The sequence below is a fragment of the Vicia villosa genome, unplaced genomic scaffold (assembly GCF_029867415.1).
Source record: "Vicia villosa cultivar HV-30 ecotype Madison, WI unplaced genomic scaffold, Vvil1.0 ctg.000817F_1_1, whole genome shotgun sequence".
Classification (NCBI taxonomy): domain Eukaryota; kingdom Viridiplantae; phylum Streptophyta; class Magnoliopsida; order Fabales; family Fabaceae; genus Vicia; species Vicia villosa.
In genome coordinates, this window is record NW_026705360.1 from 208481 (window position 1) to 221519 (window position 13039).

Below are 13039 nucleotides of genomic sequence, written 5' to 3' on the forward strand. Positions count from 1 at the left end.
AACTATTATGGGCAACTCCTAAGGCCCAAGGTGGAAGGCCTAAACGAAAAGCAAAGAAATCGAGCGCAAGGAACACATGTTCTTCTGTTTCATCTAATGCATGTAACTCTGTCCATAAGGCACCACCCACCATCGATATCAATCAAACAGATGTCTGCACGACATGTCACATTGCTCGAAGACGATTTTAACTGCTCCATATATATATATATATATATATATATATATATATATATATATATATATATATATATATATATATATATATATATATATATATATATATATATATATATATATATACTCATTAAAAAAGTTTAGAAATTTTAGGCTACATGCCCTTTCTCTTCCGACAAAACCATTTTTCATAATTGTGTAAAAATTCAACTCATATCGTCTTGTGAAAAATCGGAAGGAAACCCGCCTCTCCCATACGGCCATACCATTCCCACCGCCTCCAATTCCTCCGCCTGTCACAATTTTTCTTCTTCTGAATATTGAAGCTAGCGACTCTCGCTGTCAACTCCTCCAAATCATTTTTTCGTCCAATCTCTCCGATCCATACACATCACCAAAATCAGGTTCCTTTCATTCCCCAGATCTTCATCAATTTCATCCCTCACACAATCCTGGATCTCGCACAACCCTATTTTCGTCCCGTTATCTGTTATTGATTGGTTTATGTAGCTGTTGGTGAAATATGAGTAGGTCTCCTTCGTTTAAAGTGAAAACCGAACTGAGTCCGAGTGTTGACTCAGAATCACTGAAACGATGGGTTGTTGCATTTTGTGCCATTAGATTCGATCTCGAACAAGGCCAGCTTGTAGAAGAGTGTTATCCACATGGTGTTCTTTCCCATGACGAGGAGCTTGAAATTGCTTACAGTTCCTTCCCGGATTCCGTTTCGCAGCATCAAAACCGCTCCAGCATTCATGACTGTATTTTCTTTTTCCGAATTTGCAGGAATTTTAAACCTCCAACTGGTAACGGTAATGCCACTGGCGGCTCGCTGGAGGATAGGAAGAAATCTTCTGAGTATTTGTATGGTTATGTGTTTAACAGGCAGAGACATGATGAGAGGCTTAAACGCGGCGGGGAACAAAAATCTGTTGTGATTTTATCTCATAAACCTTATTCTAGTGTGTTTAGACCTTTGTTACAAATTGTAGGTCCTTTGTTTTTTGATATTGGTAAGAAAGCACTTGAGCATATTGCTGCTTATGTTTCAAAATGGCCGCCTCCTGTTCCTGGTCAGGTGATGGATCTTCCTATTGGAAATGCATCGCTTAAAGTAAACTTACCGCCTGCTCTTAGTTTGCCTGTTGAAAGTGGACTGTCTTTTGAAGAGTCTGCTTCCTCGATGGTGCCTTTCCTTGCAAACAATCAGTCTGTTCTGCAGGGTCTTTTTCATGATTCGGATCTTTTTGGCTCGTTTCGTGGACTTTTATTACAGCTTTGGTTGTTGTGGGAGTTGTTGCTTATTGGTGAACCAATGCTCATCATTGCCCCCACGCCTCCACAATGTTGTGAGGCTGTTGCTAGTCTTGTCAGTATGGTTGCACCATTGCTTTGCAGTGTTGATTTTAGGCCTTATTTTACTATCCATGATCCCGTGTTTGCACAATTAAACTCAATTCAAGAAGGCGAGGCTTTCCCACCGATGATATTAGGTGTGACAAACCTTTTCTTCCTCAAAGCCCTCCGTAATATTCCCCATATTGTCTCGGTTGGAAGTCCTCCTCCCAATTCAAACCGGGTTTCCCTATCGAGTAGATCTTCTACTGGCAGAATTTCGGGTAGACCTGAGGGTCTTGGATTTCAACAACTTTCCCTAAAAAAGTTCTCTCCTTCAAGTTTATTGAATGCAGTTAAGATGCGAAGAGACGGTCCTCTTTGTCTAATGACTGAACATAAGGAAGCCATTTGGAGTACCTATTCTGCTACGACTAAGCCAGATACTTCTATCTTAAACAGGCTTATAGATGCTGGGTTGTCACCAAGAGTTGAGGAGTCAATGTCTGTTGTGAACAATGAGATATTACGGAGACATTTCTTGGAGCTCACAACTAATTTTTTGGCACCCTTTTCCCCATATTTTAGAACTACAATACCATCAGAAGGATCTTCTCCTTACACAGACCCTCCATCTCTACCTCCATTTGATGCCAATGAATTTCTGGCTAGTTTATCAGCAAGAGGCCCGGGGAAGTTTATTTTAAAGCGAATGAAATCTAACTGGCTTGACTTATACAGGTTATTATCTTGTTCCCCCAATTTTGTCTCGTACTTTCATTTGCACTCAATTTGAAGTTCTTTACTTACTAAATTTCTAATCTACACTTGATTTGGTTTAATGCCCTCATCAGGCGATTCTTGAATGGGCCCAACTTTATGCCATGGTTTCGAAGAAGGCGTGCTGTTGCTGAGCAAGAGCAAGATAGATTGTGGAGGCAGGCAAGGATAAAAACTGACATACAACAACTTATTTCTAAGTTTTCCGAGGTTGAAATTGTGGATTCTTTCAATGTGATAGAAAGACTTCTCATCAAAGAAATACAGGTAATCTGCTCTACTGAGATCCTCAAATGACTTTATGCAGTTGGTTGACAGAGCCTTTCTCTTATCATAGTACGTCCTGCGTAACAAAGAACATTTTATTGGGATTTTATTGTTTGCTGACAGTTTATGATCCTGTTAGACAAATGGTCAAATCTAAAGGCAGCTAATATATTATGAATGATGCTCAAGTCAAAACAGAAATATACGTTAACTGTGTGATCATACCTTCTCCCTCTCCTTTTATGTTTCACAAAACATTTATATATTGATTTGCCACTAGTAGCAAAAATGTTATTTTCATCCTTATGTGCTTGCGTGAATGAATAGGGTTCAGTGAATGCCAAGGATCTGTCAGGGTACCTCTATGAAAATCATTCTGTTCAAAATCATGGAAAATTAGAATAACTTAATTTGAGTTATTTTGTAAAACAATTGTACATATTGTCAAAAAGTTTTGTTGAAAAATTTATAATAAATAGAATTACATATACATTTAGTCTTTTAGTGTGGCCTGACTGAAAAATTTAGGTCTTATTTACTTTGTGGAAACATTTTCTATAATTGTTTTCTAAAATTCGTTAGTTTTACTTATTAATTTATTAACAAGGAGAAAAGAGACTTTTAAAGTGAGCCATTATGATGGAGAGAAATTTAAGTGCTAGTTAAGAGTGACACGTTTTAGGAAATAATGAAAATAACTGTTTTGACATTTTCACTGTTTCATGAAATGCAAGACAAGTGTTCACTTCAAGAATCTCATCTTTCCTTACTATCAAGGAAAACTAGCACAGACTTTAGGGAAGCAAAATAGAAAATGTTTTCAAAGTAAATGAGGCCTTTGTGTGAGTAGACCTGGTTGAAACAAAGGGCATATTAGACTATTAAAGCTTCTCCGTTTTCCTTTTACTTTTCCGTTTCTTTTCCTTCTATTTTGTGTAGTAAACAGAGATTCTGACTTCATGTAATTCACCCCCTAACCGACCTGTTAGAATATATGTTCTGTATGTGTTTTATATGCTTTATATATTTGATTAGTGACTAGACTTTCTTTTAGTTTGTTTCTGTTGGAGTTATTTACATCTGTGACAGCTGTAACTCGTTCATATTACTGCCTATTTGTACTTTGCCCGAGCCCTGTTGCTCAAAAGTATTAATTCGAAATTCAGTTTTAGAATATTTCAGAGATTTATCTCTCTCTGTTTCTTGCATTTTCTCTTAATAGAACTGAGGCTCGAAATCTTGTGGTATCAGAGGGAAAAGGAGAGGGAAGATGATGAAACTTTCCCATATATTGTTCTACCCAAAATTCAACTCCATTGTTATTTGGACCAGAAAGGCTACAATATATTGTGCCACAAACACAACATGGAAGAACTAAGAGTAAAGTCAACATTATTTACTATTGGATAGAACTGAACAATGATAGTGGGCAGATTTAGTAGTAGCTGTATTTAGAAAAGAATGGAAAGGAGTTGAATCCCTACAAGGAGGACTTGAAAGAAGAATGGGGAGTTCCAAGCCTAGGAAATCTTGAAGTAGGACCCGGCGGCTTAACAAAACAATTAATAGAATGTCGTTCAAAATAGACACCACTATCCTTAGCAAACTGACTCACTAACTAGATTATTTGTGATAGAGGGACAAACAATAACATACTGAGGTAAAACTTGACATTAGAGGGAGTATTAAATACTGCAAAATCAACGGGTTTGTCTTTTAAGCTTTAATTATTTCGTAGTAGACACACTCTTGACACTTTAGAGGAACTTCTTTTATCATATGCTGCTGGTTAGGTGCAATATGGGGAGCAGTATCTAACGTTGTACCAGTTCTGAGACTGTTTAGAAGGACTAGAACTAGCCATGCAAGTCTGAGGAGGTTCAAAAGAGTCAAACTGAGATTGCGGCCGAGTTTAACTAACCATGCAAGTCAGCATTTAATAGTGGTAGGTGTTTAGAGACTATTAGGTTTTAATATCGGTCTAAGTCTAACTCTTCGATTAAAAATAGGCTTGTAAGGTCAGGATTGCCTCCTCTTTATAAATTATTTCTAGGTATTATCTCTTTTCGAATATGGGACCTAAATTTTTACCATTACACCCGCGCCCAAGACTACTGAGCTTGGTGCCCAAGTAGTTTGACGGCCGCCTGCAAATCAATAGGCTCTGATACCATATTAAGATATTGGGGTATTATTTTACCAGAGTATAGATGGAGAAATTGAGGTATTAGTATAAACAATCACCCACTTCAGAGGTAAAATAAAAAAAGAAAGACCGTCGTACTGCGAAGGGAGAATCACTCCCACTCTTAGCTTCCCCCCAATAATAACCATTTGCCAATTCTCTGATACCCTACGATTATCCCCCTCTACACGTATAATTCTCCCTTCTCCTTCATTCATTCCAAAATGTTCTCTCATTTCTCTTAATGGACCTCCCAATTTTGATGAGCATATCTAAACCCCACCAATTTCACATTGTCCTCAAGTTGAGCATAATGGGTAAACAAGAATGTCCTTTTAGAAGGGGTCCCATTCTAACTGAGGTGAGATGTCGTAAAGCTCTTTCTTTTGTCACATTATGCACCACGACAATTACCATAGGAATGCTTAGCACTTCATTTAGTTGGATCTGTTTGGTTATGTGATGAATTATATGATGTCAGAGTCACTGTTTTCTGTTCTCAAAACACACATAAATGTCTGACTTCCTCAAATTTTGGAACTTGAAACATACTGTATTACCCAATGTGTGCTTAGAGGCCAACGACTCCATCCTGTGAAGCGTGATAGAAGACTTCATTCTCCTGCATGTTTTTTACTTAAAATTAAAAAATGTTATTACATGATTTAAATTCAACAAACCTCCTTGTAGCTTTCCCACACCCACTCTTGCACTGAGGCCACATTGTTCCTTCATTTCCCCTCTTATTTTTATATTACCCATCTATATTATTTCTACGAAGTACTGTTTTTCAAGTGAAGGAACTCGGACAGTCACTTCTCCATTCCGAGTTCACCAGAAAAAACACTTTTTTTTTTTCTTCCTGTTCTCCGTGTTCACTGGGCCAAAGCACACCATTGCACTATTGTTTTGCAAATTTTATCTTTTTGTGGCAATGGCAGCTTATGTCTACTACATCACAAGATCTGAATATCCTCCTTTAGGCTACAACAATATATCTCTTCTCCCGAAATTTATAATTAGTTTCAAAATATTCTTATGATCGGCCTGATTAATGTGTTTGAATATGTTGAAATACGAGAGACTAAGAGACATTTGAATAAACCGTGTGTTTTTGTAAAGCACTACGGAGACTTTATTATATATAGAGAGATTACAACTAATTATATGATATAGTCGATGTGGGACTATTCTATATACAAATATTATTAACACTACATATTTACAAATATCAACACTCCCCCTCAAGCTTGAGCATATAAGTCAAATGCACCAAGCTTGCCACATATATAATTAGTTCTGGGACTTCGTAAAGATTTTGTAAACACATCTGCTAATTGATCATTGGAGTTGACAAAGCTTGTGACAATGTCGCCTGATTCAATCTTCTCTCTGACAAAGTGACAGTCTATCTCAATATGTTTGGTCCTCTCATGGAAGACTGGATTTGAAGCAATATGCAATGCAGCTTGATTATCACAAACAAGTGTCATTGGTCTTGCTTCTTCAATTTGAAGTTCTTTGAGCAACTGTTTTAACCAAATGAGTTCACATGTTGCCATTGCCATGGCCCTATACTCTGCCTCGGCGCTTATCTTGCAACTACATTTTGTTTCTTACTTTTCCAAGATATAAGGTGTCCTCCAACAAGTACACAATACCCAGAGGTGGATCGTCTATCAATGGGTGACCCTGTCCAATCAGCATCGGAGTATCCAACTATTTGAGTATGTCCTTTATCTTCATACACGAGGCATTTTCCCGGAGCATGTTTGATGTATCTCAGAATTCGGACAACAGCATCCATGTGTTCTTGGCAAGGAGAATTTAAGAACTGGCTTACCACACTAACTGCAAAAGAAATGTCTGGACGAGTGACTGTGAGATAATTCAACTTTCCAACCAATCTCTTATACCTTCCCGAGTCAGATAGGGGCTCCCCCTGATTGGGTAGGAGTTTGACACTTGGATCCATAGGAGTATCAGCTGGTTTAGCGTTCAACAAACCTGTTTCTTCCAAAATATCCATAGCATATTTCCGCTGAGAAATCACCAAACCATCTTTAGATTGGGCTACCTCAATACCCAAGAAATAGCGGAGTTTACCAAGATCTTTTGTCTGAAATTGATTCGAGAGATGTTGTTTTAACTGGAGTATTCCCTGCTGATCACTGTCAGTTATGACAATATCATCCACATATACAATAAGATAGACACACCCTTGGGTAGAGTGACGATAAAACACAGAATGATCAGCTTCACTACGGACCATACTAAACTGTTGTACGACAGTGCTGAATCTGCCAAACCAAGCTCTCGGAGATTGCTTAAGACCATAAAGAGACCTGTGTAGCCTACAAACCATATCTGAGGACTCCCCCTGAGCAACAAATCCAGGTGGTTGCTCCATATATACTTCCTCTTCAAGATCACCATGTAAAAAAGCATTTTTGATGTCAAGTTGATGAAGAGGCCAATGTCGAATAGCTGCAATGGCTAGAAGAAGTCTAACAGATGCCATCTTGGCTACAGGCGAGAAGGTATCACTATAATCCAACCCAAAAATCTGAGTGTATCCTTTGGCTACCAAGCGAGCCCTAAATCGATCAATCTTACCATCTGAACCAACCTTCACTGTATAAAGCCAACGACAACCTACTAAAGATTTTCCAGGGGGTAGAGGGACCAGTTCCCAAGTACCACTGCTTTGAAGATCACACATTTCGTCAATCATTGCTTGCCTCCACTCAGGGTGAGATAATGCTTCACCTGGAGTATTAGGAATAGAAACAGAAGACAAAGAAGACAAACAAGTATACTGCAGAGGAGAAAGACGATGATAACATAAATCAATATAATGTGGAGAAGGATTTCGTGTTTGACGTATACCTTTTCGAAGGGCAATCGGAAGATCAGACTCAGGTTGCGGGATCGGATCCAATGATGGCGAAGGCGTCAGAGGAGAGTCTGCAATGACCTCAGGGACATGTACTGTCTCAGGGATAGGTACTACATCATGGATAGGTGTGACAGACGTGGGTTGACGACGCTGATATGTTTGAAGTGGGCGAGAAGTGGGGGGATCAACCGTAGCGCTAGAGTGATGGTGGATAATGGGAAATGGGACTTTCGGAAGAGGTGTGGGAGTACTATCCTGAAGGGGTTCCGGAGTTACTTGGCTGGACTCGAAATATGGAACAGACTCGAAGAAAGTAACATCGGCCGATACGAGGTATCGTTGTAGAGTATGTGAGTAGCAACGATAACCTTTTTGGGATCGATGATAACCAAGAAAGACACACTTTAGTGATCGAGCTGATAGTTTATCAAGACCAGGAGAGAGATTGTGTACAAAACATGTGGACCCGAAGACTCGAGGAGGAATTGGGTGAAGTGGGAAATTGGGAAAAAGGATTGAATGAGGGATTCTATTGTTAAGGACTGATGAGGGCATGCGATTTATAAGGTAACATGCCGTTAGCACGGCATCTTCCCAAAACCGAAGTGGAACGTTACCATGGAGAAGTAGGGTCCGAGTAGTTTCTACGAGATGCCGATTTTTGCGTTCGGCTACCCCGTTTTGTTGAGGTGTATGAGGAAGATGTTTGGTGGAGAATACTATTGCCGGACATAAAAGTTTGAAATTGTTAGGATAAATATTCACGAGCATTATCACTTCTTAAGGTACGAATAGACACACCAAACTGAGTTTTTATTTCTTTATAAAATTTTTCAAAAATAGAGAATAGTTCAGATCTATTTTTCATTAAAATAACCACGTGCAACGTGAAAAATCATCAATAAAGGTGACAAAATACCTAGACTCAAGTGTAGAGACAGTACGCGAGGGACCCCAAACATCAGAGTGAACTAAAGCAAAAGGGGATGAAGCTCGTTTATTGACTCGATTTGGAAATTGACTACGAGTGTGTTTCCCTAACTGACACGACTAACAATGTAAATTAGACACCTTCGATAAACTTGGCACCAACTTCTGTAGTTTAGGAAGACTAGGATGACCTAACTGAGCATGGATAGTGAGTGGGGAATCTTTGGCTGAGCATGCCTGAGATGACACTGAGAGGTAATAAAGGCCTTGAGACTCACATCCGACGCCAATCGTCCGTCCCGAATTCCGATCCTGTAGGGTAACATTACTATTAGTGAAAGTGACAATACAATCAAGAGACCGAGTTAAATGACTGACTGAAAGTAAATTAAATGGACAATTAGGTACATAAAGAACCGAAGTAACAGAGAGAGAGAAGGTAGAATTTGAACAGTACCAATCCCTTCAGATCGGGTTTGAGAACCATTGGCGGAAGTTATAGTAGGTAAGAAACCCGAGGTAGAGAGGGAAGTGTAAAGATTTTTATTACCAGTAACATGATCAGACGCACCAGAATCAAGGACCCAGGATCCAAGAGAAGATGATTGAGAAAGGCAAGCAGATGAATTACCAGTGTGTGCAATCGAAGCAGTATAATCTGAGTTCTGATAATTTTGATACCACTTGAGAAAATCATCGTAGTTTGGCGTAAACTTCTGAGTAGCCATGAGTATCAGATCTGGAACAGTTGCACGGTGGCAAGTGGGGCGATGGAAAAATCGTCGGGATCGACCGAGACGTTTCTGCCGGTAAGGTTAGTTAGCCGGAAGGTTGCCGGAAACAATAGCAGCAACAACGAATGGCGGCGGCGACCGGAGAAATTTGAAAACAGATGCCGGAATGAGTCACGGCAGTGTATGGAAGGCAAACCGGAGTTATGGCACGGTTTGCCAAAAAATTTCTCACCGGACGACAGTGGGTCAACCGGGTAAAGCACGGTAAAGATTGTCTCTCAGTAGGCTCTAGATACCATGTTGAAATACGAGAGACTAAGAGACATTTGAATAAACCGTGTGTTTTTGTAAAGCACTACGGAGACTTTATTATATATATAGAGATTACAACTAATTATATGATATAGTCGATGTGGGACTATTCTATATACAAATATTATTAACACTACATATTTACAAATATCAACAGAATCCTCTGTTTTTTCAAAAACCAGTAGAGTCATATCGGTTCATACAGAGTTAAGTGTACGACTGATTCTGGTCTAAGCCAAGTGTTGGAATTTCCGCCTTAATTGCGGTATGCCCATAGTTGCCTTAATTGAGGCATTTGGCTTGCCTTAATTGCATCCCCCAACACCTTCATTGTGTTGGGTTCGAAGGGGTGAATTTAGTCCCACATTGCTTAGAGATGACATGTGTTGTGTTTATAAGTGGGGGGCAATCCTCACCCTACAAGCCGGTTTTGTAGGGATGAGTTAGGCCCAACCGAAATTCTGAGATGGTATCAAAGCCTATCCTAGATCCATTGTTGGGCTTCCCGCATCGTCCACGCTTCAGTTGAGGCCCAAGCGCGAGGGAGTGTGTTGGAATTTCCGCCTTAATTACGGTCCGCCCTCAGTCGCCTTAATTGCGGCATTTGACTTGCCTTAATTGCAGCCCCCAACATCTTCATTTTGTTGGGTTTGAAGGGATGGATTTAGTCCCACGTTTCTTAGTGATATGGCCTGTGTTGTGTTTATAAGTGGGGGCAATTCTCACCCTACAACCCGGTTTTGTAGGAATGAGTTAGGCCCAATCCGAATTCAGAGATCAAGTTTAATAATTCTAAACTCACAATTTAGTCCCTTTTTCGTGTTCTGCAATTTTTTTAATTGACCTATTCGTAACCCACTTAGCTATTGTGGTCACACATTGTTCTGGTCTTCGTTCCATTATTGTTTTTATTTGGTGACTTTTGAAATAGACTTCCAAAACCAAATCTATTACCCTTCTCCTTTATCTTTGTCAATCATGTGCTGGGAGATAAACTCTCCTTTCTGCTCTCTTTCCTTTTCAATATCAAATTCTTCATCCTCAAGAGTTCCTATTTTCTCTCCTTCAATTTCCTTGCTATTTCAATTAGGCTTTGTTTTCCCTGATCAGTCACTGGCTCTGATTCTAGTTTCATCTCCTTCATTTGATTTTGGGCAAATGTCCTAGTAATCCGGTTTAAAACGCTTAATATTTGAAGGTGGGAATAGTACTTTCCAACACACCTGTAGACGGCGTTGATTCACCAGCACCACCATTGGAATGCATGACATCCCTTCACTGCTGTTAAGGAATGTGATTGAGACTAACTCATTCCTACAACTGCATCTTTCAACTTTTCCTCCTCTAGAGTTTTCTCCTTGTATTGAAGTGTTCCTAAATACAAAGGCTTATTCCTCTGAATCTCTGAATATGCTGAATTTTCTATAAAACTACTTGTTAAAAGTTTCTTTATCTCAGCTCTAGGTTCTATCAGAAACTACTATTGGGTTTTGTCTTTGGTTCTTCCACAGAATATTAAGCAACTATTGAGTAAGTGCGTGCCCAATTAGGCAGGATTAGATGTAAGGTCACACTTGAGTCAGCTCTGGAAGATCGTGAACTGTATTTTGTAGTCGATGTATATGTACATGCACGTGTGAATCACACTTGTACACTTGTGAACTTTAGAGATTGCATGCTGTGGCAATAAAGAATATATAATGAAATGTGACAGACTGGCTTATTTATATTGTACTGTTAGTATATGAAAAATGCTTCATAGTTTTCTGATGCTTTGCTGCATACTTTATTGCATGTATTTTGGGATTATTTATTCTGTAAAACTCATGTACTTAAAAGGTTTTAAACTAGCCTCTATTTGGATTTATTAACTACTTCTGCTCCCTATGGTTAATAATAATAGGGAGAAAATATAACATAACAACTAACATACTAATCGCTTATACAAAAAAAAAAGGATTAAAATTGGATAAAATTCAAATAGAAACTAATATCGCAAGACATCATCTTTTAATCATGTTAAATGCTATTCATCAGACGCAGGAATCTGGAAAGGGAGGGGATGATTCCATGATTACAAGTCAGAAATTAAAGGGAGACCTTCAGGCAGTTTTTAATGTACTATCAAAGGACATGCAACAACTTATGCTCTCAAATCCCCAAAGGGCATCCCTTCTACATGGAAGTCCAGAAGTGACAAACATTCCTGGACATCCATTACAAGTTGCAGCTGTGTCTTCTACATCACCGGGGTAATGAGGAAAATCACGAAACGGAAGTGTTCTTGCTCTATAGTATCTTCTCACGTGGAAGGACAAATTAATTCATACACTCCCTCCATCTTATCGAGAGAAGTTCTTTGATTCTTGAAGATCTTTTGAGGTAAGTGTTTTGCATGCATCTTAATTGTTTTAAAGTAATTTTTATACCAATTTCTTTGCTGATTTCCATCTCATTCTTCTTCAAATGAACAGCTGTGTACACTTGAAGCAGTCGACGTGGTATACCTCCTCCCTGGGCAAACATGCATGAAAATTCCTGTTGAGTTTATGTTTTGTTGATTGCCTTTGTTGGCAGAGATTGTGGCTTCGTGTTGTTTATATTCTGAATGATCAACCAACTGTAAATTATTAGCATTCTTTTAACGAGTTTTTTTAGAAGTTCACCCGGCAATTGTTAACTTGGATTTTTTTTAGAAGTTCACCCGGCAATTGTTAACTTGGATTTTACCTATGAGACTAATTATGAAAATATAGAATAAATGAGGATCAAATTTATTAGAAGAATTTATGGACGAAACATTATGGACTAAAATATATAATAATGTACTTTAAATATCTATATTAAGTTTGTTTATTAATAGTTCAATCTACACTATAAAGTGAATTACCCATGCAATCCATACCCTTTTGCTTAGACGGTGGACATAGGAAACATTTTTGACAAGAAAGAAAACACGAACACATGTAAAGGTTAACTAGTGATTTCTATAGGAATTATTTTTTCTACATTTTTGACAAGAAAGAAAACATGAACACATGTAAAGGTTAACTAGTGACAAGAAAGAAAACATGAACACATGTAAAGTTTGACATTTTTTCTTAATCAGGTCTATGTGAATCAATTCAAGAGAGTTTGGTGAATGGATTCACGAGTATTGAATTGTGCGCATGATTTTTATTTCTTTCAAAGATTTAAATTGTTGTTTTTTTTTAATCTCTTATCTCTAACAAGTGTGTATTTGAGAGATAAAATCACACAAAATTAATATATCTGGCGAGACGGACTCTGCAAGTGAAATTCGAATTAAGCATGTACGACACACAAAACATTATTAAAAAAGAATTCATTAAAATTCGACAATATAATAATCTCAAAGTCTAAAATTATAAATTGAAGAAAGAAAATTTTAATCCGCTG

General features: G+C 38.4%; 1 protein-coding gene across 1 annotated transcript; it reads left to right on the forward strand.

Annotated features, from left to right (window-relative positions):
- The first annotated feature begins 321 nt into the window (after positions 1-321).
- On the forward strand, positions 322-12284 carry LOC131631393 (uncharacterized). Its single transcript, XM_058902188.1, has 4 exons — positions 322-2253; positions 2367-2559; positions 11657-12001; positions 12094-12284. The coding sequence occupies exons 1-3, from the start codon at positions 701-703 to the stop codon at positions 11873-11875; spliced, it is 1965 nt and encodes a 654-aa protein (XP_058758171.1). The 5' UTR covers positions 322-700; the 3' UTR covers positions 11876-12001; positions 12094-12284.
- The last annotated feature ends 755 nt before the right edge of the window (positions 12285-13039 follow it).